The 27,698-nt window shown below is 47.0% G+C and overlaps 3 protein-coding genes across 3 annotated transcripts in view; 2 read left to right on the top strand and 1 right to left on the bottom strand.

The window, feature by feature from the left end:
* Positions 1-21,239, bottom strand: part of GCKR (glucokinase regulator) — a 98,023-nt gene extending 76,784 nt beyond the window's left edge. Inside the window, 17 exon segments of the mRNA XM_060116930.1 lie at positions 3,845-3,928; positions 4,013-4,116; positions 4,314-4,410; positions 4,798-4,874; positions 5,214-5,311; positions 5,542-5,640; positions 6,278-6,396; positions 7,624-7,665; positions 7,667-7,730; positions 10,561-10,655; positions 11,808-11,861; positions 12,082-12,151; positions 12,460-12,533; positions 12,915-12,983; positions 13,840-13,908; positions 14,073-14,228; positions 21,210-21,239. Of these exon segments, the coding sequence (XP_059972913.1) occupies positions 3,845-3,928; positions 4,013-4,116; positions 4,314-4,410; positions 4,798-4,874; positions 5,214-5,311; positions 5,542-5,640; positions 6,278-6,396; positions 7,624-7,665; positions 7,667-7,730; positions 10,561-10,655; positions 11,808-11,861; positions 12,082-12,151; positions 12,460-12,533; positions 12,915-12,983; positions 13,840-13,908; positions 14,073-14,228; positions 21,210-21,239 (1,401 nt within the window).
* Positions 16,906-19,693, top strand: FNDC4 (fibronectin type III domain containing 4). The gene is made up of 7 exons (XM_060117697.1): positions 16,906-16,976; positions 17,157-17,301; positions 17,388-17,503; positions 17,735-17,939; positions 18,415-18,504; positions 18,837-18,961; positions 19,128-19,693. Exons 2-7 carry the CDS (start codon positions 17,181-17,183, stop codon positions 19,161-19,163), a joined length of 693 nt encoding a protein of 230 aa, XP_059973680.1. The 5' UTR covers positions 16,906-16,976; positions 17,157-17,180; the 3' UTR covers positions 19,164-19,693.
* Positions 21,240-22,143: 904 nt separating the features above from the next.
* Positions 22,144-27,698, top strand: part of IFT172 (intraflagellar transport 172) — a 41,977-nt gene continuing 36,422 nt past the window's right edge. The window contains exons 1-7 of the mRNA XM_060117488.1: positions 22,144-22,317; positions 24,905-25,048; positions 25,585-25,697; positions 26,127-26,166; positions 26,472-26,537; positions 26,749-26,828; positions 27,047-27,134. Of these exons, the coding sequence (XP_059973471.1) occupies positions 22,279-22,317; positions 24,905-25,048; positions 25,585-25,697; positions 26,127-26,166; positions 26,472-26,537; positions 26,749-26,828; positions 27,047-27,134 (570 nt within the window). The 5' untranslated portion in view covers positions 22,144-22,278. The remainder of the gene's footprint in view (positions 22,318-24,904; positions 25,049-25,584; positions 25,698-26,126; positions 26,167-26,471; positions 26,538-26,748; positions 26,829-27,046; positions 27,135-27,698) is intronic.

Below are 27,698 nucleotides of genomic sequence, written 5' to 3'. Positions count from 1 at the left end.
TGGGATGTAATCAAAGGACAAAAGGAACTGCAAAAATCTCAACCACTTCTTGGTAAGTTTGTTAATGACAGTCATATTAGGGTAGCAATTCCAAAACTGTTTGGTATTTACTGTAGGACTGAACAAATGGGTAAATACACTGATGATATTGGAGGAGAGTACGTGTGTGTGTGTGTGTGTGCGTGTGAATATACATATATATATATATATATATATATATATTTTTTTTTTTTTTTTTTTCCTTGTTCTTTCTACTGAAAGAGCTTAGAGGCAAAACAAACCGGTAGCGGTGAGCATACCTAGCACCTAGATTTCTAAATACCAATCTCCACTAACAACCAGGGTTCCTTGGAAAATGATTGATTCCAGGGCTGGAACCAGGGAAAGTATAAGGTGAATGTGGGCCAACATTTTTGTGCTCCTGCATAGGAGATGACTGGGTACACACACACACACACACACACACATATACACACAAATACAAACACAAATGTAAAGAGATTTTTAAACTGAAGTGGAGTGATTTTCAGTATATTTTGTTAAGCAAAAATTCAAGGCACAAGAGTATATTGCATAAGAGGACAAGAAAAAAATTTTTTAGCAAAAAGACAGCAGAGTGTTCAAATGCTAATGTGGATAGATATGTCACAAGAACACAAAGGCCAGCTTGAATGAGCTCTCATTTTGAGCATTAAAATGAATAATGGGGCTTCCCTGGTGGCGCAGTGGTAGAGAGTCTGCCTGCCAATGCAGGGGACACGGGTTCGTGCCCCGGTCCAGGAGGATCCCACATGCCATGGAGCGGCTGGGCTCGTTAGCCGTGGCCACTGAGCCTGTGCGTCCGGAGCCTGTGCTCCACAACGGGAGAGGCCGCAGCGGTGAGAGGCCCGTGTACCGCAAAAAAAAAAAAAAAAAAAGAGTAATGACAGGAATGGATTAAAACACACAACAACAACAACAATTCATGAGTCCATATCAATACTAAACAAACAAACGTAGATAAGGTGGGGAGAGAAGAGAGATTTTCTTTACAGAAGAATGCCAACTAATAAATGGAGACAGAAGGATAGAAATAGAAAAATCACCATTTGAAAACCATCATAGTAATAACTGATTCAACCAAGAATCATTAGTGGATGCTAAAACCGTGGGTGAAAGATCGCTGAGGAATAAGATACAAAGAAATCTAACAGACACCACCTTGACCAAATGATCAAACACAGCATCACCAATAAAGGGACAAACTGATATTAGGAGCCTCTACATGTGATACACTGAGAAAGGCACAGCCTCATCTATGCAGTACTCCTGCCCCAAAATTTAACGTGAATATAATGAAGAAACAATCAGGCAAATCAAAAGTGAGGCACATTCTGCAAAACAATTGGTCTAGACTTCTAAAATATCAGTGTTTTGTGGAAAGACATCAAAAACGACTGAGGAACTCAGCCAGATTAAAGAAAACTAAAGAAACCCGAGAAGATCCCACGTGCCGCGGAGCAACTAAGCCCGTGCGCCATGACTACTGAGCCTGCGCTCTAGAGCCCGTGAGCCACAACTACTGAAGCCCGCACACCCTAGAGCCCGTGCTCTGCGACAGGAGAAGACACCGCGATGAGAAGCCCACGCACTGCAAAGAAGAGTAGCCCCCGCTCGCCGCAACTAGAGAAAGCCCGCGCGCAGCAACGAAGACCCAACGCAGCCAAAAATAAATAAATGAAATAAATTAAAAAAAAAAAAGAATGGGTGAATATGCCCAAAAGATATGAAGAAGCAGTACAATAAAGAAAAAAATTCAATGGCATATATATATCTTTAAGGAGCCAATCTCCATAGTAATTAAATATAAATTACCACGGAAATGCCTTTCGTTTTGTTTCACTTTTTTTCCTTTGCTGATTAGAGAAGATTAAAAAGAACAACATTACCCAATATTTTAAGGTTGTGGGGAACAACCAACTTTACACTTTGTTTATAAACCTCTTTGGAGGTAACCACATGCATCAAAAGCCTTAAAATTTTAAACACCCTTTGACCCAGTGATTCCACTTTTGGAGGTTTATCCTAATGAGAGAGTCAAATGTGTGTATAAGGATATTCTGTACAGCATTTTAATAAAAGCCATAATATTGAAACTATAGTGTTTGACAACTGGGGCTAGAGTAAACAAATTACAGTCCACATACCGTGGAACACATGACATTAAAAATGATGGTGTAGATATATTAGTACAGAAAGGTGTTCATAATTTTAAATAAAGAGAAGCAAGTTAAAAACAGCATGTCAAGTATGATCCTATTTTTATATAACTATATTTACATATGCATAAAAAAGTAGAGGGACAGTCTCAAAATTTGAGTGGTTTTTGTTTTTGTTTTTGTTTTTGGAAGAAGGTAGATTGTGGATGATTTTCTTCCTTCTTTTGATTTCTGTATTTTCTAAAGCTTTGACAATAAAAATATGTATTGCTATTGTAATTACAATTTTCTTTAAAAATACAGTTCTTTAAAATATCACAGATTATCATTCTCTGTTATATCCCCTATCCCTGGGATATTATCTGGCATGTGACAGGTACTCTAAAAATATTTGTTGAATGAATGAATAAATGGATCGTGCTCAACTCATGAATATGGTTGAAATTTATCTTGTATGGTGAAATAAACCATGGATTTAGAGTCCCAAAACCTGAGTTCAAATCCTGACTCCTGTCTTATCTGTGTGGTCATGATTATAATCCCTTAATCTCTTAATTTCATCTTCCTCATCTGGGCAATGGGGACACTAAACATACATTCCTTAAGAGATTGTTAAGAGAACCGAGATAATATACATGAAATTTTGTGTAAAATGCAAAGGCCTCTGTGTATTAGGTATTATGACTATACAATGGAACCTGTAAGTATGATGGGGTATATAACACAGAGGAGGGGTCTAGACGATGTGGGTTTCATTGGAAAAGACTTCTTAGAAGATGTGAAATCTCAAAGGCGACAATGAATGTGGAAAGCATGCCAAAAGAAGTAGGGATATGACCAATGAACACCATCTGGAAGGAAAGACAAAGATACACATTGAAAGGAGTGTGGATCCCCTGTTCAGGGGGAGAGGAGAGGAGAATTCCTTTGAGTTCTGAGGGCAGGTAAGGAGCATGCCAGCTTTTGTCTGGTTAAGTTGGGAAGCTTCCTGGAGGAAGTAGTTTGAATAATGGATGAGGCCACATCTCTCCAGGGCAACCCTTCAGGGGCCTGGTTCTGCCCCATGGAGGATGGAGGGCTGTCGTGTGAGAAAACTGAGGACCAGAGATGTGTAAAACTGCTTGCTTTCTTCGGCCACGAAGCAGAACTGAACTGGCATCCAGACGTCCTGCTGCCCACTCCAAACGCTAAACTGCAAAGTGCACCCAAAGTGATCATTACTTCTACGGTTATTAGCAATGCTTGTACTGGATCATAATTTCATTAGTAAGCAGGGACTGTATCAATGTACTATTATCTGCAGTGAACTCAGCATAGGACAACTTGCAAAAAAAATGTCTTAAAGGCTTTTGGACAGTGAGGATGACTATAGTATCGACAATTACCTTGTGAAAAAGGACAAATGAGTATCTGTCAGGTGATTGGCGGCCCATTCCGTACTTTTGCATATTTCTTGAGAGAACTGAATGCAGTAGCCCATTGACTTGGAAACTCTGACTAGTGACCTGGTAACACAAGAACTTGCCCAGCTGGCTTTGTGGAAGTCAGACAAAGCTTTCTACCCTCCGGCCCTGGGTTTTCTAATTCCTGGAATCCCTCCTCCTCTGTGCCCCTCACTGCAGATATTACCTCCTCATTCCCCATACCTGGATGAAGTCCCCGTCATGTTCGAAGAAAAGCAGTGGCCATGTGATGCTGATGAGGGAGGGAAAGAGCTTCTTCAGAGGGGTCTGGAGAGAGAGAGGAGCAGGAACGGCATCTCCAGGAAGCCCTGGCTGTAACTGCTGCCCTGGGTCCCCTCCTCAAGGCTGGACCCTCTCCGGCAGGGACTGCCCTACAGTGCTGTGTGCCAAGGCCTGGATGTTGGAGGTCTTCTCTTTCACCTGCTCCACCAGCATCTGCATCTCCTTGAGGCTGTCTAGGAGAGGGGGAGGGCATCAGAGTGGAAAGCCTGGCTCTTCAGCTGTTCTTTCTCGTCCCCTGGGGTCCAGTCAGGACACACACTCTCGTCCCTCCCTCTGAGCAGGTGCCCTAAGACCCAGAAAAGTGATAGTTCCTCTGAGTCACTCTGCTGCTTCCATCCCCTCACCCCACCACTCCCATCATCCCTCTCACCATCCAGGGTAAAAATGAAGACCACAGTGTTGATTTCTGCAAGGGATGGCAGGATGGAAGTCAAGAAGTCTTCCTGGGAGAAGGAGAAATGGGGACCCTGGGGCAGAAAAAGAGGAGAGAGTCCTTCCCATGGAAAACTCCAGCATATAGACTTGAAGGCCAAAGAGGCCCTTAGAGGACATCTATTGCAGAGCTTTTATCTACAGATGTAAAAACCAAGATTCAAAGAGGTAAAGTGTTTTGCCCAAGATAATGCAGCATGCTGATGGAAGAGCACTGGACCAGAGCCAGGTTTGGAGGGGTGAATCCAGAGCTTTCCACACTGTTCCTGTGCTGCCCCAAGGCCTCATGACTTTTAACCCATATTCCCTCTCTAGAAGGGAATCCCATTGTACTCCCCTACCTGTTTCCACCTTCCTCTTTTCTCCCACCCTCTGCACACCAGTTATCTTCCCAACTTCCCCAAGTCCCATCATCTTCCCACCTGCTTGATGAGCTCAGCCTTCTGGTTAAACATGTCACTGTGATCACCAATGAGAAAGCCATGGACATCTTGGAAATCTGGGAAGGTTAATGACAGGGAGAGAGGAGTGATGGGCTTCAAAGGAGAGGAAGGTTCTAGGCTTGAGGAGGTGTCAGTGGGGCTGGGAGGAAAGTGGCCAGTGGGGTGCAGGGTAAGCAGTAACACACTTGGGAGGCCATAGCTAAGCACAGGGCTGGGAGCTGAGGGATCAAGGACCTCAAAGGAAGGAGCATTTGACTGAAATGCCTATCAAGATAGGGCAGGATGGACATTGAATGAGGAGCCTCCATGGGTTGGAAGTAGGAAAGAATTTGGAAAGCAGACCAGTTGGTTTGGATCAAGAGAAATCAGGAAGGAAGTCAACACTGGGGTCCCACCAGCACCAAAGGTGTGGATGCAGTCTACTCCATCCATGATGGCAATGATGCCCAGGGTCTGCCAGCCAACCAGGTATACTCAGCCTTTATTCTCCAGGCTGAGAATGGGTCAGAGGTCAGGACATGAGAGATCACAGTGAAAAAATCCAGAGATCAGAGAAAGACACTCAGAAGAGCACAGGAGTAAAAGAACCAAAAGCCTACCCTGACCCTCCAACACGCAGACCCACTACCCTCCCCATGTTATCATGTCTCCTAGAGTCTCCCCTGCTCTCATGACATTCCCCATCCAGGCTGCTCCCCACCCTCCAAATACACATCTACACACCTGGTGCTGACTTGCTTCATCAGGGCAGTGATCTTGGGGCTTTAACTCTAGGTCACCTGATGAGCCCACTCAAATGTCCGCAGGATTTCCAGAAGGCGTCTGGGAGAAAGTCCACCAGCTCCCAGGGCAGGCCCAGTGCCCCCTCAGAAAGCCTGAGTCCCTCCCGCCCTGGGGAAGGCACAATTCCCTTGAAACTAAGTTCTGCTGGTCCCTTGTGGGGGCGCGGTAAGTAGAGCCAGGCTGCATTCAACGGGCAGAGCGGGCTTCAGCGGGAAGAAGACTAAAGAGCAGAGAGGAGAATAGGGCATGCAGAGCACCGGGAGGAGGGTGGGATCAGAGAGTTGACAAGGGGGTAAGTGAGCGATGTGGAAGCTAGGCGAGAGACCCTGGTGAGGGAAGCAGGCCCACAGCAGGATGACCTCTACCCTGCATGGCCTGGACCATCCCCACATCAAAGACTCTAGGAAGCTAGATTAGCTTTGGATGTCCCAGGTGTGCACAGGGATCAGGTCTGGACCTGAGGAACCCAGGGTCCATTGGAAACAAGCCAGACTCTGTGACTGTGTGATGGCAACAGTGGTGTCCCCCTGCCAGTTCCTTTCCCAGGGAAGGAACGGCAGGGCCGCAGTCTTGCTGCTACCAGCACACCCTCCAGATCCGGATCTGCCATTCTCCTGCCTGCACCCTCCCACCCACTGCCTGACTCTGATCTCTCTCTGGTCCAGATCCTCCCTACCTCGGAGACGCTGCGATGCTCCGGTCCGCAGTCTTGTGAGCCGCCAGTAACAGGGTTTCCAGCAGGATCTTGGTGGCACTTCCACCTTTCATCCAGGAGGAGCCACTGAGGCCCTCAGGCTGCAGAGTGATGACACCCAGGAGAAACTGGGAGAGGAAGGAAGGTCCTGGAGTTTACTAGTTAGTGACCACTGTGCATGCAATCTGGTTAGTGGCTCTTGGAAATGCGCTCTGGTTAGTGGCCACTGGGCAGGCATTTGTAGGACTGGTGGCCCCCAGTGTGCTGTGAGGAGGAGTGCTGGTTGAGGGCTTAACTGAGAGGAGAGGAGGGAAGGGAAGGGCAGGGCAGAGAAGAGAAGAGAAGAAGAGGGAAAGGGCCACTTCTGGTCATTTCTATGGTACATTCAGGACTCTGGAGAGGAAGCCAGAATAACTGAGTGTCCTGTTAGCTGGGGATAAGGGTTTTTCAGAGAGGTTTTGTTTTTGTTTTTGTTTTCCAAGTACTTTCTCCCTCCTCCATCCCCCACTTTTTAAATAACAGTTTGTAATCCAAACACTACATTTCATGTTCCTTGGACAGACCAGTGAAACAGCCATTGATTGTAACGGTACAGATATGTAATATGACACACCAAAAAGATAAAGAGATTACAGCAAAAAGAATGATAAAAGCAGTGTCTGAGAAAAGGAGATTAAAAGTAAATAATTGCAGAGAAGAGGAGAGATGAGCATCTGGGAGGTGAAAGATGCAGAACTTGTGTGTAATGTGGAATTCCTGCCTTCCTATCTCGCAAAAGGAAGATCAAGGAGAATGTCACAGATGTGACCATCCCTGGCAGAGTGGGGCAGGGCAGGGATTTGGTTAAGGCCCTTGTAAGGTCAAAGGAAGGGCAGATGATGCTAGTGAGATGCAGCCACAATCCAGAGAAAAAAGGAACAGGAGCACTGGAGGCTTAGAAGGCCCACACCAATTTTGGAGAGTCTTAGGCAGAAGAATGAAACTACATCCCATTTTTTTTTTAAAGCACATATTTGAAATGGAAACATATAAAAGAGACATAAAGCAATACTTTCTACACACAGATGCGAAAGAGCTTCTTTAAATAGAAACTGCCCTAGACCATTTAGGTGTTTAACGATTACTGATTTAAGAGACAAGGTCAGAATGGAAATAAAACATCTTAAGGTGAAAAACGAAACGAGAAAACAGGATTTGATTTACAACATTTTAGTAGATACAGAACACCAGGAATTTAGACATGATGTAACAAAACCTAAAATCAGAGGCCCTAAGTGGCAAGCCATCCAGAGGTGGGTGTGAGGGGTAGGGGTGGGGGCAGATCTCACCCCAGTTGCAGGATTAAGCACAAAAGCTTTCTGTTTTCTCTGGCAGTTTCTGCATCTGCTCTGCTATTTGTCGAAATGTTGAACTCCAGTCTTCAATGGGGTCATTTCTGGGGCCCAAAGAGAGACAGAGGGGGGATCATGTGTGAGGATCTAAAGGAAGGGCCTCAGATGAGAGCTGGGACCAAATACCACATTGAGATTGGGGTCAGAGGTCAACAATTTCCTAGAGAGATGTGCTTTGATGCTCATAGGGGCACCGTGTTCCTGAACCCCAAGGATGAGGGTTAATAAAACGTTCAGCAATTTAAGGCCAGAGCAAAAACAACACTCAAGTAAAAAGTTCCAGCCTGAGACCAGAACTTTCTTGTGTCCTGGTCCTTGCACAGGTTCTATTGCCATGTCTCCTCTGCAGAGAGAGGCAACAGTGTTTATTGTGTGGTTGAAAACTGAGATCCCCAGACTTGGCGGGTCATCAAAATCACCTGGGGAGGTTTGCTTTTTTTAAAAAATAACTACCCATTTCTGGTTTCCACACCCACCTTGAGAGTCTGCTTCAGTAGTTCTGTCGTAGAGTCCCCAAATCTGTATTTTTAAAAAGCTTCCCAGATGACTCTGAAGATCAGCCAAGTTTGGGAGCCACTGATTTAAGGAACAACTGGAAGATCTCCACGCCTACATTGTTTGAAATCCTTCATTTCACTTAGTCACAGTCCCTGAAATTAGCATCCACTGCAGCAGATACATTTTTGGTGAGGAAAGCCCTCCATTAAAAGAGATCATTTATACCTTCGTATGAATTACACTACATGCCTGGAATCTGGGAGCTGAAAAAGTCTCTCGGAACTCAGCTGTCTGTCTCCCCAAGACCACACTAAATACACACAAAGCTGCTCTTGAGTAATCAACAAGCCTTCGCTGAAATACCTCCAGTGACAGGAAGCCCTCAGCATCATTGGGTGGCCCCCTGCAATGGTTTATTTAGCAGAGTTTCCCCAGCTTGGCTGTGCATCAGAATCTCCAAGGATGCTTGCAAAAATTAGATATTTCAGGGCCTTACCTCAAACCTACAACATCAGACCTCTCATACAAGAATCTTCCTTATTAACACTCCCAAGGCAGTGCATCCACAGAATCACACCTGAGCATTATTGGTTTAATATGCTGGCCTTCATAACACAACATTGTAAATCAACTATACTCCAATAAAAAATTTAAAAAATATATGCTGGCCTTCTTTGGGATCGAAGTGGCCATTTAGACAGAGAATAAGAGGGAGGTGACTTGGAGGCGCAGGGATCTCAGGAAAGGGGAACAGGGTGGGAGATGTGAGTAGCCAGAGGGGACCAAAGGGGCTCCTGGCATGAAGGAGAAAGGGCCTAAGATAAGGGGGCTAGGCAAAGGAGACTAGGAGGCCAGTCAGCACCCAGTATTCCTTCTTTGAAAAGACTCTCGGGACCCACCTCAGATGAAAGCACAGAACTTTATGGTATGCATTTTCTTAAGCCCATTCTATCCTCTGACCCATGTTTTCCTTGCCTCTTCATTCCCTGTTTTAAATGTATGCTTTCTTATATTTTATGTATCCTTTATAAGCTGCCTTCAATCCTTTCTGAAATGAGAGAATAAGCAAATTAACCAACGAACAAAAAACTTCCTAAGCTTAGGAACACCCTTTATTTACTTTATTTTGTTAACATCTTTATTGGAGTACAGTTGCTTTACAATGGTGTGTTAGTTTCTGCTGTATAACAAAGTGAATCAGCTATACATATACATACATCCCCATATCTCCTCCCTCTTGCATCTCCCTCCCACCCTCTCTATCCCACCCCTCTAGGTGGACACAAAGCACCAAGCTGATCTCCCTGTGCTATGCAGCTGCTTCCCACTAGCTAGCTATTTTACATTTGGTAGTGTATATAGTGTATATATGTCCATGCCACTCTCTCACTTCGTCCCAGCTTACCCTTCCCCCTCCCCGTGTCCTCACGTCCATTCTCTACGTCTGCATCTTTATTCCTGTCCTACCCCTAGGTTCTTCAGAACCACTTTTTTTTTTTTAGATTCCATATATATGTGTTAGCATACGGTATTTGTTTTTCTCTTTCTGACTTACTTCACTCTGTATGACAGTCTCTAGGTCCATCCACCTCACTACAAATAACTCAATTTCGTTTCTTTTTATGGCTGAGTAATATTCCATTGTATATATGTGCCACATCTTCTTTATCCATTCATCTGTCAATGGACACTTAGGTTGCTTCCATGTCCTGGCTATTGTAAACAGAGCTGCAGTGAACATTGTGGTACATGACTCTTTTTGAATTATGGTTTTCTCAGGGTATATGCCCAGTAGTGGGATTGCTGGGTTGTATGGTAGCTCTATTTTTAGTTTTTTAAGGAACCTCCATACTGTTCTCCATAGTGGCTGTATCAATTTACATTCCCACCAACAGTGCAAGAGGGTTCCCTTTTCTCCACACCCTCTCCAGCATTTATTGTTTGTAGATTTTTTGATGATGGCCATTCTGACTGTGTGAGGTGATACCTCATTGTAGTTTTGATTTGCATTTCTCTAACGATTAGTGACGTTGAGCATTCTTTCATGTGTTTGTTGGCAATCTGTATACCTTCTTTGGAGAAATATCTATTTAGATCTTCTGCCCATTTCTGGATTGGGTTATTTGTCTTTTTGATATTGAGCTGCATAAGCTGCCTGTATATTTTGGAGATTAATCCTTTGTCAGTTGCTTCGCTTGTACCTTTATTTACTTTAATATTCTGAGATTTGGTGAACAAGAGCATATTTGCCCTGCCCTCTCCTTTGTGACTATCCTGTAGATTTTCACAGGTTCCCTCCCAGCCTCCCCCAGGGGTCTGGCCATGACCTTTCATTACAGAAGGTCTGCGTACGACTTTTCATTACAGAAGCCTCACCTGGCCATGTTCACTGGGTTGAAACTAGTCAGGACTGGCAAAAAGACGGCTGGGTTATCCATGCAGTAGTCCATGTGGCCTGCCACAAAGGGAGCCTAGTGGTAGGGAGAGAGAGGAGGGTTCGATGAGGGGGGTTACTCTAGTGCTGCCCGAGGCCCACGTACATCAGAATCCCCCCCCCCCGCCACATGCTTGTTTAAGTGCAGATTCTGGGCCCAGTTAAAATCTACTGGATCTGAATTTGAAGGGGAGAGCCCATGGGCCTACATTTTTTTAAATTAATTAACTATTATTATTATCGACCACACCGTGCAGCTTATGGGACCTTAGTTCCCCAACCAGGGATTGAACCCGGGGCCCTGGCAGTGGAAGCGCTGAGTCCTAACCACTGGACCGTCTAGGGAATTCCCTAGACCTACATTTCTAACAGGTTCTCCCAAGGAAATCTTCCACGTGGTGAAGTCTGAAAATACAGAACTAAACTGTCAGCTCCATGAGGTCAGTGTCCTGCTCTCCTTGTGTGCCTCATTCCACATCTAGCCCTTGCTGGGGTCCAGGTCCTGCTCAGTGAATTCGGAGAGTCAGAGCTGCACAGCTGAGTGGAAACTCAGGGTCATCTAGCCCAGTGCTTCTCAAACAAACTACCTGGGAATCTTGCTAAAATGCAGATTCAGACTCAGTAGGTCTGGTGTGGGGAGGCCTGATATTCTGCATTTCTAACAGATCCCAGGTGATATTGATGTTGCTGGTGTAAGGACCACACTTTAAGTAGCAAGGGACTAGTCCAGGGTCAGCTTTTTCTGTAAAGAGCTAGAAAGCAAATATTTTTGGCTTGTGGGCCCTACGATCTCTGTCCAATGACTCAGCCTTACCACTGAAGTGTCAAAGTAGCCATGGACAATATGTAAACACAAATGGCTGAGTTCCAGTAAAACTTCACTGACAAAAACAGGGAGCAGCTGGATTGACCTGCCAACATAGTTTGCTGACCCCTGGACTACTCTATCTATTTTGATTGTTGAATGGATGGGTACACAGTTATTGTGGGATAAGATCCCTTCCCCCTTGTCCCACATTCATGCAACTGGATCCTAATTAGTGACAGTAAAATCAAAATTCCTTACACAAGCCCTTTCTGTTTTCTAGCTAAATCTAGATAAATCTTGTTGATTTATCTTCCATGCTGTTCCACTCCTACTCCCTGCCTTCCTATAAAATTGATCCACCCAGCCTGTCTTCACACTCACAAAGAGTCCCACTGAAATGCCGATGACAATCACCCTCTTCTTCCCAGCAGCCACCTAGGAGAGGAGGATGGGTGAGATAGTGCCACCAAGAGGATTCTAGGGTATAAACATATTGTGTGGGCATGTCAGGGCCAGGATGGGGTGGGGGTGGCTGGAAGGGAGTTGGGGGGGCAGGGAGGAGGCAGGGGATGGGCTTTGGCTGGATGCTGGGGCTTTGATGTCCCCACGAGAAGGAACAGACAGAGGTCTCTGGTTGAGTGTCAGTGGAAAACACAGACTTCTTCAGTTCCTCGATCCCATCCAGGGCACTATCTTCCATCCCCTCCCTAGAGGCCATCACAGACCTAAGAGGACAGACTCAAGGTCAGTGGCACTGCTTGGGAAGCAGAAGCCTATGGTTTATTAGGGCTGCTTTGGGAAAAGGAAATGAAGAGAAAACTATCACTGAATGGGCACCTACCATTTGCTGGGCACCATGATAAACACTCTGTAGGGTTGAAAAACTTAAATACCTATGAGGGCTAGTCAGGCAACGTAAGTATGTGAAGTGGAAAGCAAACCGGACACAATCTCCACCTGAAAGCATTCAAATTCAGTTTCTAAAAGACGCTAGTTAGGCCAAACAAAATATTTATAGGCCAACCTGGCTTACCTGTCACCTCCTGCAATGAGGTAGGTGTAAAGAGGTTTCTGTCCTAAACCTTTCAGCAGCTGGTTAAAGGAGACCTGCCAAGTCGGAGAAAACATGAAGTAGTAATGACAGGGAAGGAACAATTATCTTGGATTTTCAACACCTTGAGGGTAGAGGCTGTATAATGATTCTCTTAGGTCAGTGCTTAAGCCAGTACTGCTTGGAATCTGACTCTTAAATATGCTGCTTGGAGATGACGGATTAGGGGTGTGTGGGATGTAGAGACATTGGCAATAGACTGGTGGGGCTCAGATGGGCTCAGAAGAAATGGGACTCCATGTTGAGATAGCTTTTGGAGAAGAAAGAGAGCCGGAGCTGGAGGCGGTCCACCTAGGAGCTTAGCTATGAAGAGCTTTATGGTCCTGAGGTTCACCCAAGAAGGCAGACAGAGCAAAACCGGCAATCAAAGTATTCACCGACATGAGGAATGCCATCCTGCCAGAGGTACCCCTCCACTCAGCCCCACCAGCGCCCCCCTCAGGCTCCTGAGAAAAGAAAAATGCCTAGGTCTCCAGGACCCAGCTGAGGTTGGGAGAAGCATATTCTCTTTTTGGTTGGTAACAGAACCCGCCTCTAATCCCCAAAGCGAACAGAACATAGAGAATATGGTGTAGCAGAAAGAACCTTGGATTTGAGAAAGAAACTTCAGTCTGACCCCCAACTCTGGTTTAGCTACTTATTCAAACCCTTACTGGACTTCCCTGGTGGCACAGTGGTTAGGAATCCACCTCCCAGTGCAGGGGACACGGGTTTGATCCCTGGTCCAGGAAGATCCCACATGCCGCGGGGCAACTAAGCCCGCAAGCCACAACTCCTGAGCCCGCATGCATAGAGCCCATGCTCCACAGCAAGAGAAGCCACCGCAATGAGAAGCCTGCACACCACAACGAAGAGTAACTCCCACTCGCCACAACTAGAGAAAGCCTGCGCGCAGCAACAAAGACCCAACGCAGCCAAAAAAACCCCAAAAAACCCTTACTTATTCCAGAAAGGACTGAAAGCAGCTTTGTCATAGATAGATAGAAAGAATCAGCATTATCTGGCAATTATTAGCTGGGTGTATTTGGGCAAGCTACTGTGATTATCTTAAGTCTTTGTTTTCCCATCCGAAAAAAAATGGAGACAATAACACCAACTTTACAGGTTTTTGTGAAGGTAATGGGTGTGAAAGTACACGGTCAATTATATAGTATTATGCAGTAATAGTTATTATAATTACTATTGATTAATAAGATGACAATAAGGATACAGAAGTTTATAAAAAGGAAAAATAGAGACCAAGAAAAGAGAAAAGTAGAGGGAAATACGAATTTAAGCAGGGAGCAGGTGGAGAGTTGGTACCTTCAGCACTTCCTGAACTTTTCCAGCCACTTATACCTTGGTGGTCTGAGTTGACTCACTGTTGAGTCACTGGAGGCAACAGGCAGGCATCAGCAGCCAAGAAAAGGACAGTGGATTGGGGGGGGGCGGTGGAGGGGCTCTCAGACCATGGTCTGAGAGAGCAGAGGTTGAGGTGGAGTGGGGTTGCAGTGGGCATCGTTACCTGCAGTGTCCAGGAGATGGGTCTGGGTCACCTGGCATGTGGGCATGACTTGTCCCTCCTCCTGGAGGATCTCAGCATCACATTGCCCCAGCAATCGAACAATCTGCTTGGCATCTGCTTTGTCCAGATCCCGGGTCAGTGGGTCTGACTTCTCTGTGATGGGCAGGGCTGCCTCATACCCAGACAACTAGAGGGAAGGGGGGACAAGGTCAATGGCAGGGAGCCTCATTCACGTCTGCTGAACTGGAGGTGGATGTGGCAGCAGGCACAGTATTGGGGGACACACACACACACACACACACACACACACACACACACACAAAACATTTAGCCTGCACTTGGTACTCTGGGCCTATCAAAGAAAGAAAGTCAGGAAGGAAGATGGGAAGGAGGACGGGGAAAGCAGAAAGCCAGGGTGCAGGGAAGTCCAGATGACACAGGATTCTAGGAATCAGCACAGAAGGCCAACAGGGAGAAAGGGTCTCATCTCCCACTTGCCAGGCTCCGGGGTCTCAATCACACGTTGAAACCTACCTCTTCAGCCACATAGCCCCTTCTGTCACACTGACTCTGCTTCCAGTTGGCAAGGCCTTATCTGAGCCACAGTGATGATTAACCCAAGTACCCTGGCCTCTCTGCACACCTCTGCCTGTACCCTTTTCTGGTTACTAGGTCCCCAATCCTCTGGTCACCCCACAGGGCCTCCCCAGGTCCCTCTTTACAGGCACCCAGACTCCCCAGCCTCTGGTTGTCCCTGAAGAGGAAGACGTGAGGTTCATTACTCTTGCCCTTCAGACAATGCCCTCTTCTCTGGAGGGCCTGGAGCCCCGAAGGACAATACCCAGGCCCAGGGCAAAAAGAATCCCTGGGCATGAGTGCTCTGGAACCAGGATGCATCAGGAGGCCAGAGATCAGGGTTCTCAGGGTCAGCAGAGGTCAGAGGACCTGGGCCATGGCTTGATCACATGCTCAGCACACACAGTCCTCCCTGTCCCACTTGCCCCATTTCACTCTCCTCTCAGAAGGACAGCAACAGAAGCTTCAGAGCCCCAGGGGTGCACGCACTGAACTGGATATTACAGGGGAAAGTGCCACAGAAATAGAAATACTGCAATGAGAATTAGAAACCAAAGTATCTGCCCTAAATACAAGTTTAGCTAACATTTATTTACACTGAACAATGCATTTTCACATAGAGTATCTCATCAGATACATTAAGAAGATATTGAAAAGAATGAAATAATGCCATTTGTACCTAGAATTTATCATACTAAGTGAAGTAAGACAGAGAAAGACAGATATCATATGATATTACTTATATGTGGAATCTAAAAAAATTATACAAGGAACTTACAAAACAGAAATAGACTCACAGACATAGAAAACAAACTTACGGTTACCAAAGGGGAAAGGTGGGGGGGAGGGATAAATTAGGAGCTTGGGATTAACAGATACACACTACTATATATAAAATAAACAACAAGGACCTACTGTAGAGCAGAGGGAACTGTATTCAATACCTTGTAATAACCTATAATGGAAGAAAGTCTGGAAAAGAATAAATGTATATATGAATCACTTTATTGTACACCTGAAACTAACACTTTGTAAATCAATTACAGTTCAATTTTTTAAAAAAAGATGATGATATTGACACCCTCACTTTTCAGATGATGAAACTGAAGCTCAGAGAAGTTAAGTTAGTTGCTGAAGATCACACAGCTGACAGAATTGGGACTCACACCCAGGTTCTCACTTCAGATCTCATGCTCAACCAAAGCATGAAATAACTTAAGGATTTACATGTTTATTGAATAAATGAAGTAACTAACAAATTGGTGCAATTAATAATAATCTCGCATTCACACAGTGTTATAAGCTTTATAAAGATCGTTCCCCAATATTGTCTCATTTGATCCTCACAACAGCCCTGTGAGGTTTTGGATGCTCTGATTTACAGGTGGGAAACCTGAGACTTAGATTAACCTCTTTGTCTAAGGCCACACAGTAAGTCCCAGAGCTAAGACAAGAAACAGGTCGTCTCTCTTTAAATTTCCCCTATAAACCCAGCACTCTTAATAATCTTCGTATCTCCAGCTATTAACATGCCAGACACATAGAGAACGCTCAATAAATATTTGCCTAATAAATGAAAGAATGACTGAGAGAATAAAGGGAATCAATATCAGATTATGAATGGGGAAGATACTTCAAAGCTGACGCAGTCTACAAGTCAAAATAATTATGTCCATCATTCTGTCCCCTCCCGCACCGGAGGTGGAATTCCACTTCCCAACTCGTCTAATTCCATCTGGGGAGGGAGAGGCCTCCCAGGTGCCTGAGACCCTCGCACCTGCGCCTCTCCCGACATCCCCCCGCCCCCCACGCCCCTGCCGGGGCTTATCACACAGAGCCGGGATCGGGAGCTTTGGGGGCCCGCGAGGCCGCCAATGAGAGGGTCGTGGGAGGAGTCCCGAAAGAACCGGGTTGGGGGGGCGTTGATGACGGCGGCGAGAACCCCAGCTGGGCGGGGCGGGCCCGCACGTCCCGGCCGGGCTGCGGCGGAGCGACGGGGGCCAGCTCTGCAGAAGGCGGCGGCTGGCTCGCCGGGACGGTCACATCTGCTGCAGGGGCCGGCGGAGGCAGCCGCACCGCCTCCCGCTCCGGGGACCCAGGCCAGCCTCCGGGCCGCGCCGGCACCGCCCCCTACTCTCGGACAGACTGCGCGGCCGGTCGGAGCTCGGGGGGCTTCGCAGCCCCGCGGCCCGCGCCCGCTACGCCTCCGCCCTCTGCCCGCAGCTCGGTCCAGCGCCGCCCGCCTCGCCGGGCCCGCGCCGGGATGGGGTAGGGACAGCGCCACGGAGTCGGGCGATGGGCCGCCCTCTGGGCACCGAGCAGCCCCCCGAGGCCTGAGCGACCGCGAGGACCGGCGGAGGTGGGTGTGGGCAGAGCAGAGCCGCGCACCAGGGGCGCCGGGATGTGGCGGCGGCCAGGAAGGCATGGGGAAAAGGGGGGCTCTGGGGCTGCTGTGGGCCGTGGGGAGCCCGGGAGAGCTGCTGCCCACCCGCTCGTTCTGGCAAGTCCTTGACCCTCCCACAACTCCTGCCACCTCCAGGACCCCCGCCTGGATGTCAACCGGATGCCCCAGTGCCTCCCAGCGGACTCGGTGGGGACCATGGCTTCGCTAATGCCCCTCTCCCCATATCTAAGCCCCACTGTCCTCCTGCTGGTCAGTTGTGACCTGGGCTTTGTACGAGCAGGTGCGTAAAGGGGGAGAGGGTGGGAGGTAACCAGAGTTAGTCTGTGGGTGGAACCTGTTAACCGGTTAACGCATTGGCACCCGCAGACCGGCCTCCCTCTCCTGTGAATGTGACAGTCACTCACCTCAGAGCCAACTCGGCCACTGTGTCTTGGGACGTCCCAGAAGGCAACATCGTCATTGGCTACTCCATTTCCCAGCAAGTATGAATCACCCTTCTGCTACCCCAACCCATATCCTTGGATCTCTGAACATTCCTTCTGTCACCTCCCTCCCCACCCGAGCTCCCCTCCCAGCTGTGGGAGAATCTGGGAGCTGGGATTCCCTAGCTCACGCTGCCCTTTTCACCCTTACTCCCTTGGAGTGCTTGGATGTTCAGGAGGTGGCCTGGGACCAGGGTGAGGCTGTCCTCCTCTCTCATCAACTCCCTGCAGCGACAGAATGGACCGGGGCAACGTGTGATCCGGGAGGTGAACACCACCACTCGGGCCTGTGCCCTCTGGGGCCTGGCTGAAGACAGTGACTACACAGTACAGGTCAGGAGCATCGGCCTTCGGGGAGAAAGCCCCCCAGGGCCGCGCGTGCACTTCCGAACTCTCAAGGGTTCTGACCGGCTACCCTCAAACAGCTCGAGCCCAGGTGAGGGTCTCAGGTATTCCTCGCTCCCTAAAGCTTTGGATTCTCTGGCTCTTTACCTGGTCTTTGGTCTCCTGTTTACTTCCCCAAAGCAAGCAGCCATCTAGCTTAGATGAATAGAAGGATGATTTAATTCATTGTACTGCCAGGAAAGGAAGGAAAGCAGGTTGGCAGGGGACCGGGTATAGACAGGCTGGTAATGAATTCCTTGGGGGAAGGGCTTTTAAGCTTCCTTTTACCCAGCCTCAGTTCACAGCAGCTGCAGCCTGCATGAGTGAGTATCTGACCTGCAGCCCCCTGGCTTTTTGGTCTCTAACCACCTGTCCACCAACAGCTTCCCAGAGAGGGGCTACCAGTGGCAACGCTGTGATGGGTCTACCTTGGCTCTAATCCCCAGCATCTCCAACCTTAACTGTCTGCACAGACATAGCTCTCTAGCTGCTCCCTGTAACCTGGGGTCCGTCTCCTTCCTTCACAGGTGACATCACAGTGGAGGGTCTGGATGGAGAGCGACCTCTGCAGACGGGGGAAGTGGTCATCATTGTGGTGGTGTTGCTCATGTGGGCTGGTGAGTAAGCATCTGGACAGGGGACCGTGGATTGAGTGGGGCTCAGCGAAGGTGGGAGTTGGTGAAGGTTGTTGGGAGAAAAGGGGGTGAGAGCAGTGGCGTGGGGAGATGTTTCGTTGAGAGGGATGAGCAGGAAAAGTTTGAAGAGAGGGAGAGGAGGCTTTTGGGAGCCCAGAGAGGATGATGAAGAAGGTGGTGCTTGTGCATGGGGACGAGGAATTCAAAGATTTTCTTCTCGGATTTTCTAGAAACTGTGTGGGTATCTCACTGCCTTTCGAGGCTGTGAGTGGGGAGGTCAAGATCAAGGTTCAGATTGTATTGTTGTGTTTCAGCTGTAATTGGGCTATTCTGCCGTCAATATGACATCATCAAGGACAATGACTCCAACAATAACCCCAAGGAGAAGGGGAAGGGACCAGAACAGAGTCCTCAGGGAAGGCCAGTGGGGGCGAGACAGGTAATGTGCGGCCAGAGAGGGAGGGAAGGGTGATTTTGCCTCTAGAAGCAGTAAGGGAAAGGGAGGAGGGCCACAGAGGGGCAAGAGAAGACGGATAATGGAAATTTGGGATGGAGGAGGCTATCGCCTTCCTGAAATTAGAGACTCAAGCCATCTTCTTTCACAGAAAAACTCACCATCCATCAACACCATTGACGTATGAGTGAAGAAACAGAACCAGAAGACAGATGCACTAACATCTTGGGGATGGGGATGGGGTCAGGGAGAGCCCAAGATGGTGATTTGCCCAAGACTGAAGCATCCCACAGTCTCCCAGAGGGTAATGACACTCCCACAATCTCAGGCCTGGTATCCATTCTCTTTCCACTGTGAGCAGGGCCAGAAGGTAGGTCTGTTAGGGTCTGAGCCCCTGGACCTGGGGAGTGGATATCAGATGGGATACATCCTTCCATCCCCCAGGTCCAGGAGAGAGTCACTTGTTCAACCCTATCCCATTAGGTCCCAAATGGGGCCCCCATTTCACCTGTATCAGAACCCTTGGCATCCCCAGCTGCCCCCACATCTTGCCTCTGGGTCTCAGAGAGGAGTGTTTCTGTGGGTACTCCACCTCCCCCAGCAAATAAAAGGAATTATCTGGGCCTGGAGACAGATGCTGCACTGCACTACTCCAATGTCTTCCATGGAGCCTCAGGTGCTCCCCCTGTCACCTGGCAGCCCCTTCAGCTGCTGGTGATCTCACCCCTTGGACATTTTTCCAATAAAGTTTCTTGGACAAACTGGAGCTGACTGTATGGGATACTGTCTAGTATGCTGAACACTTTTCTCCACTGTCTCTCCCCTGACTACGAGGGCACCACCACCAACTTGACAGGAGCCGACTCTTATCTGAAGGTGTTTGCTTTGGTTCTCCAGCCTGGAATTGGGTGGAGCAGAGCCAGAAAGAGGCATAGGAAACCAAGGCCGTAGATCCTTTTCCTTTTCTGGGTGAGAAGGGGGAGCAGGGAAAAAAAAGTATATAAATTCTTCAAGTACTAGTGGAAACTAAGGTTATGGCACATGAGAGGGCCAGTAGCCTTTTTATCATCACTGCCTACATTGGCAGCCCAGCTCCTCACTATTTATTCCTCTGATTTCATCAACCCTGAGCTAATTTTCAGAAAAGGACCGAACAGGGTCTTGGGACAAATGAAAGAACAGCTACACTAATGGATCCCTGGGTGCCAAGTGTTCCTCTCCCGTGCATTTCTGTGCCTATTCTTCCCTGCCCTTGCTTTCCCTTTTGTCTGTATGTCTCTCTGTTCATTCGGTCAAAGTCAGTAATAATTGTAAAGAATAAATGAGTTTATATTCATTCTCGGCCATTATATCCAGAGGAGGATTCTGGAAATAAAACTGGGGTTGGAACTCTCTTGTCAAAATAATTATAATTTGGGGGATTTCCCTGGTGGCGCAGTGGTTAAGAATCCGCCTGCCAATGCAGGGGACACGGGTTCGAGCCCTGGTCCGGGAAGATCCCACATGCCATGGAGCAACTAAGCTCGTGCGCCACAACTACTGAAGCCCGCGTGCCTAGAGCCCATGTTCCGCAACAAGAGAGGCCACCGCAGTGAGAAACCAGTGCACGAAAAGGAAGAGTAGCCCCCGCTGGCCGCAACTAGAGAAAGCCTGTGCACAGGAACAAAGACCCAAAACGCAGCCAAAAATAAATACAATTTTAAAAAAACATTACTATTAACAAAAAAAAAAGAATTATAATTTGGGCTCTGGGACCTACTTGTTTCCTGTGAAAATAGGGACTGTCCTCTACTTTTTCCTAAGTTCCACGGGGAGGTTGGTGCCAGTGAAAGAAACACCTGTTGACGTTTGCAAGCACTCTGGGAAAGACTTCAGAACTCAGAATCTGTCTGGACAGCATATGCTACACTGTCTGGAAGGTAACAGTCTTCTCCACGTATGATCCTCCGAGAGGTGGCTTATGAATAACTCTCCTTTTCTGCATCTTGATCTCTCTGGTATGTTACAAGAAATTAGACCAATAATTCTGAAAGGGACCCCAATCCAAACAAAGATCAAGAAGTCAGTCAGTATCTTTTAAACCTAACCAAGCTCCAACCCCGGGTTTCACAAGAGTACACCTGTCAGGTGAGCCAAGCTCTGGTCTGCCCTCTGCCCTAAACCATAGAAGCATCCTGATCTAAGCAGCAGTCTTAAACTCACCATTTTCCAGTTCAAAAGTAGGGTGTTTTACCTCTCTTTGATCACTGCTTCCAAAGCACATATCTCTCAGACTCTGGATACATCATCATTTCTGGGGACAGGAGTGTCACAGGGTACATAGCAGCATGGGATGGAGATAGGGAGCTAGAAGTAAGAAGGTATACAAAGGGTGTTTAAATGCAGCATCTCTGGGTTGAATCCCAGTTCCGTCCTTAACGCACTGTGTTAGCTAAGGCAAGTGACCCCTCTAATCCTGAGTCTCATGTTATGTAAAATGGGACTAATAATGCTATCCCCTTCAAAAGGTGGCTTTGAGATTAAAGGAGACAATGCATGTACAACACTTTGCACGGTACCTGGCAGATACACACTGAGTATTCCCTGTTACCCATCGTTATCAGCCTTGTGATCCTGTGCAAGTTACATAACCTATTTAGGATCAATTCCGTCAACTGTAAAAGGCCTATAATAGCAACTGCTCTGCTTTCCTCCAGGGTTGTGTGGATTATAAGAAGGCACTCTGGGCTTCCCTGGTGGCGCAGTGGTTGAGAATCCGCCTGCCGATGCAGGGGACACGGGTTCGTGCCCCGGTCCGGAAAGATCCCACATGCCGCGGAGCGGCTGGGCTCGTGAGCCATGGCCGCTGAGCCTGCGCGTCCGGAGCCTGTGCTCCGCAACGGGAGAGGCCACAACAGTACAACAGTGAGAGGCCCGCGTACCGCAAAAAAAAAAAAAAAAAGAAGGCACTCAGCCACGCTTACGTACATCGAACAGCTAGAGAGACTGCGATTACGTAGGACCCCGGAGATTGCGAAAGGCTTGTGGGCGTGGCTGGAGTTTGGGTTTGCATGCCACGATGGGATTGGTCGAGGAGAGAATTCATCAAGCCCTCTGGGGGTGGTGGGTCCCTCCCTAGACCTCACTGCGGCTGCGCGCGTTCTGTTTTGCTTCGCTGCGAGCCTACGCGGTGACCTTGCGACGCGTGTGGCGCTCAGGTCGTTTCTGCGTCAGCGGCTGCCGCTGCGGCTGCGTGGCGTGTTGTCCAGGTAACCACGGGAGTTGTCCGCTGTCTGTTGGCATCTGAGAGACAGGTGTTCGTCATGCAGTTGAAGCACCTGAGGACCCTGCTGAGCCCTCAGGTGAGGAGTCGCGTGCTTCTTCCCTCCCTCGCCCGCCTTAATGTTGCAAGAAAAGTGGGGGACTGAAGTTTAAAAGCGTTGAGCGCCTACTGTGTGCAGAAGACCGAAGGCTATAGTTGTGATTCGGACTCTGCTACGTCCGTAGAGTGTTGAGTAGGTGAGATGGAGTGCTGAGCACCGTAGCTTTCATTTCGTTCCATTTAACGAATCGGTTGTGTACCAGGTCCCATGGTGGGGCTCCAGGGGATCCAGAACTTGCTCAGTTGTTGCCCCTGCCTTCAAGAGGCTCGTACTAGAGGCAGAGGCGCACGTGTAAACAACGAACATTAATCTACACCTCTCAAGCGCTTTAGGTGTAAGCCCCACCTAAAGGAGTGCAGACGACCACACCGTTCGTTCTGATGGTGAAGATCTCAGATTCAGAAGAGGCTGGACACTGGGGGAGGAGCCCTAGAACATGGTGAAGAAAGGCTGGGTTTCGGAGTCAGGAGGCCAGAATTCAAGTCCTAGCGCCCCACTACTTTAAATAAATGACCTGATGCCCCTGACTTTAGCCTTTATCACACAGGCTCTCTGAGCACTCACCCAAACTTCTACATTTGGAAAACGGGAGTAATAATAATCGCAGCCTTAGAGGGTTAGGGGGAAGAATTAAAGGAAGTAGTATACACAAGAGAACGTTGTAAACTGAAAAGCAGCGTGAAAACTGATAGACAAGAGAGAAGGACATTCAAAATGCAAAGGACAAAATAATAGAAAGCTAATAAGGATATCTGTCATAACTGAATGTTTAAGGTGTACCAGGGCAGCATAAGTAAAGAAGCTAGTGTTGTGGATTATGGAGTCAGACACACATGGATTTAAATCTTGGTTCTGCCACTTAAACTGTGTTTCTAAACTTGAGCAAATTACTTAACCTTTCTGTGCCTCAGTTCCCCCATCTGTAAAAGATGCATAATAATAGCTTCTACCTCAGTTATGAGATTAAATGAGATAATGCGTATCAAGCACTTAGCAAAGTGCCCAGTCCATGCTTGTTAAAGGTTAGCAATTATTCTGTTCTCTACCTCATGTAATCCTCACTTCAGTCCTGTGAGGTACATATTGTAGAGAAAGGAGAATTGATTGATTATGAGAATCAGGAAGGCTTCACAGAGAATGTGGCTTTAAGAGAAGGAAATTAGAACAAAAGAGAGGTGTGCTCATTGCTCAGTAAACTGTTCTCTGAATCTGTATTTCTAAAATTCCTTTACCCTAATGGAATAATTGGAAATGAAATCTTCCTTCAATCTTTCAAAATAAGATGATGTCACGATGCAGGTAAGGGCTGAATGCCCAGGATTGGGCAAAATGATTAAGGAAGATGATTGGCAACAACTGATAAGCCCTCTACCCATCTAACCTAATTTAGTCAAGAGTTGGAGGGAGTTAAAGGTGGTGGTGTGGCTATTTTCTGACTCCGGTTTGAGGATTTTGATGAAAAATGACTTTTTTACCTCTGACTTTGGAAGTGGGTAGGTTAGGAGTAAAAAGTAACAATGTTTTAAGCCAGGGCTCTAGAGCCCAAGTAGTTAAACAATTGGAGCAGAAATTAAATTTTTTATTTCAAGGAGGGAAATCCTTAGTGCAGAACCACACACCACCAGGGCTGGTGGTGGAAGGGACAGACATGGCAAGAATAATTCACTGGGAGTTGATCGCTTCTAACTTGGGCTTCTGTGAAGTGGATTGTTAAGGAAAAAAAGAGACAAAAACCAAAGTGGCATTGTTTATCCTACGTCACAACTCTGATTATTTTACTTACCATTCCAGAACTTTCACTGTCTCTCCCTTTCCTACCAAATAAGCCCAAACTCAGCCTAGCTTCAAAGACCCTTGTTGAACTGGCCTCTGTCTGTTCTTCCTGCCCTACCTCCTCTATTCTGCTATTTACAATATAGTTTCAGCTAAATTAAATTACTGTTTATTGACCAGAACTTGCCATTGCTCATGCTATTCCTTCTACCTCAGGTAATTTCCCTACCTAACTGTATCCACTCTTCATAGCTTAATGTTGATCATTTAAGTGGAAAATTATCTCAGACTTTTCCAAACTATTACAGTGCTTTATATGTGCCTCTCTTATGGGACTTTTCCCATTTTTTTGTACCATCTTATTAGATCCTTGGGCAGGGACCATGTTTTGCTCTTTGTCTCTCTCTTAGCCCTTGACCAAGTGTCTTTTTTATTAAGGTACTCAAAAAACATTAATTGAATGAATGGCTAAAGACCAAAACTTTGCATTTATTTCAGTAGCAGATCTGGGGAATGAGGGAATAAGGAGGCCACTGCAGGGACACATTGGTACAGTTGATTTACCGTGTCACCTCTTAGTGCATTTGCATTATGGGTTTCTAGAAGCACTTTGTTCTCACCATCCAGGGCTCTATGGCCTTGGAGACCTGGATGGATTATGGGCATCTCTTTGTTTTAAGGACTGTGCTAGAAGGAAAATTGACCAGAGTCACACTAGAAGTAATGGAACTAGAAATGCTTTTGGCATTCTAGACCAGCACCTGGGTTTATTTTTGCCCCTTTGCTTCTGCAGGATGGAGCTGCAAAGGTCACCTGCATGGCATGGTCCCAGAACAATGCCAAATTTGCTGTCTGCGCAGTGGACCGAGTGGTGTTGCTGTATGATGAACATGGGGAGCGAAGAGATAAATTCTCCACCAAACCAGCCGACATGAAGGTGAAGGGAATATTCATGTGTACCTTAATCTATTGATGGGACCCTATAAATCTAGAAAACTTCCTATCCTGCTTCCTAGTCACAGGCATAGGAAATGGCCCGCCCTTCCTTTTCTCAGTATAAAGCCCTCAAACCCACTACAGTCACACAGGCACCTTTTCTTCTTTTTTTTTCTTTTTTTAGATTAGAGCCTAGTATTCTTTTTTTATATATAAATTTATTTATTTATTATTTATTTATTTGTGGCTGCGTTGGGTCTTCGTTGCTCCGTGAGGGCTTTCTTTAGTTGTGGCAAGCGGGGGATACTCTTCGTTGCAGTGTGTCGGCTTCTCATTGTGGTGGCTTCTCTTGTTGTGGCTCCCGGGCTTAGTTTCTCTGTGGCATATGGGATCTTCCCGGACCAGGGCTCGAACCCATGTCCCCTGCATTGGCAGGCGGATTCTTAACCACTGTGCCACCAGGGAAGTCCACCTTTTCTTCCCTTTTAAGGATACTCATTATTTCTTTTTCTTTCCTTTTTTCTTTTTGACTCTTAGTATGGCAGGAAGAGCTATATGGTGAAGGGCATGGCTTTTTCTCCTGATTCCACCAAGATTGCCATAGGACAGACTGACAACATCATCTATGTCTACAAGATTGGAGAAGATTGGTGAGGATAGAGACTGGGAGATGGGGTGTCCCAGAGAAGAAGGGAAAGGCAGGAAGAAATGCCTCACTGGGAAGGGGGAATAGAGAGGATGAGGAGCCAGCTGGGGCTTGGAAGGCAGAGGCCTTCTGGAGTCTGTTGTTGTAGCTTCCCTACCTTTGCGTGCACCACGTGTTCTATGATCCCATCCCTGGAAGAGTCAGTCTTAGATCAACAAGGAGGTCCTGTAAGATCCTGGGGAGCCCAGAGTGATGTTTTGTCTTTGTTATTCTTCCAAAGCTACTCAGGCTCCTTTGAGGGCTTCTATGGAGTGGTAGGAAACACTAGCGGGCCAGGGAAGGTATCTACAATTCCTCCCCTCCCCCAGCATCATTTGTGGCCATTTATTCATGGAAGTGGTTTGTAATATGCTTCCCTCCTTTTATTTGACAGGGGTGACAAGAAAGTCATCTGTAACAAGTTCATCCAGACGGTAAAGTTCAAACCAGTCCCTGGGAGATTAGGATGAACAAGCATGTATCAGTATATCGGCTTATAAATACAACCAAAAGTTGCATTTGTTAACATCTGGCTCTGACTTTTCCTACTGCGCGAACAGTACTGCCTGGCTGCTCATCCCCCTGTGCTTTCCTCCTTAGAGCCCAGTTGTGTCCCCTCCTCTCCTTCCCTACAGGTGGTTGGAGTGGTGGCATGTGGTGGGCTGTTCAGGCTCAGGTTGTTATCAAAGTGCTAACATACATAGACAGGTTTATCCTTTTCATTCTTTCTTTCTTACAGAGTGCTGTTACTTGTCTGCAGTGGCCAGCAGAACACATCATTGTCTTTGGACTGGCTGAAGGGAAGGTAAAGGAGGGAAGAGAAACACGGGAGAGATTGTGCATGGGGATAATGGTTTTGGAAAGAGGTATATGGTTAATCTTCTCCCTTAGAGTCAAGTTGTGTACTGGGGAGACTACCCAGGGAACAGTTTTTGTTTTTTTCTTTTTCTTTCCTTAGGACCTGGGTGAAATTGAAAGTAGCCTAACCAGACTTTTGTCCATTCTCCCATTTTCAGGTTCGTTTAGCAAACACCAAAACTAATAAATCATCTACCATCTATGGGACAGATTCTTACGTGGTGTCCCTGACAACGAAGTGAGTAAGGAAGAGCGGTATCCCAAAAGCTTGGAAATGGTAGGAAAAGCTATAGGGGACTCTGGACTGGGGGACCATAGTATGAAAGATGGAGAGGGCTGGTAGCAGGAACCGCAGGTAGGGTAGTGTTTGACAGACAAAGGGGACTTTCTTGGTGAGACAGGATGTTCTAACGTCTTCCTGTGTTTCTTTCCTTTCCTCCTTTTCCCCTTTTTTAGTTGCTCTGGGAAAGGAATTCTCTCTGGTCATGCAGATGGCACCATTGTTAGGTATTTCTTTGATGATGAAGGCTCTGGAGAATCACAGGTATGAATAAAGGATGCTCTGGAATAGGGGAGAAGGAAATCCCAAGAACTCTCCGAGAGGAGGTTGGACATCTAAGGAATTTAGATCATGGTGCTGGGAGAGGAGGCTAGAGGAATGAGACCTCAGGCAGAGAGACACTTGGATGTGGCCACAGAGAGGATTTGTTTTTCGGAGGCCAGAGCTTAATATTTATGGGAAAGGATGAATCAGGTGGAAGGGACCTTGAAGCAAAGAGAAATAAAGACTCCGAGAGTAATGAAAAGTGAAAATTATTCTCATTTATGGAAAATATATATTTATGTGTATAAATTCATAGAAAAAAAGGGTTGTTTACTCTTGAGAGGGAAAATATGGGGGATTAAAGGAAGGTTCATGTTTTAATCTATGTCATTCTCTATTGTTTGAATCATTTACGTTAAGAATTACTTGTGTAATCATTAAATGTATCCCTCCTGAAATAAAGGGGCCATATGCTCCCTGTGGGCCTATACGGTATTGGTTAATGTATAGGACAGATTCCTTTGGGGGGCCTTATTAGGTGAATATTAAAGATCTGCAGACACA

This window comes from Mesoplodon densirostris, chromosome 14 (assembly GCF_025265405.1).
Source record: "Mesoplodon densirostris isolate mMesDen1 chromosome 14, mMesDen1 primary haplotype, whole genome shotgun sequence".
NCBI lineage: Eukaryota > Metazoa > Chordata > Mammalia > Artiodactyla > Ziphiidae > Mesoplodon > Mesoplodon densirostris.
The sequence above is the reverse complement of the archived record's forward strand: the minus strand, read 5'-3'. Positions and strand labels throughout refer to the sequence as shown.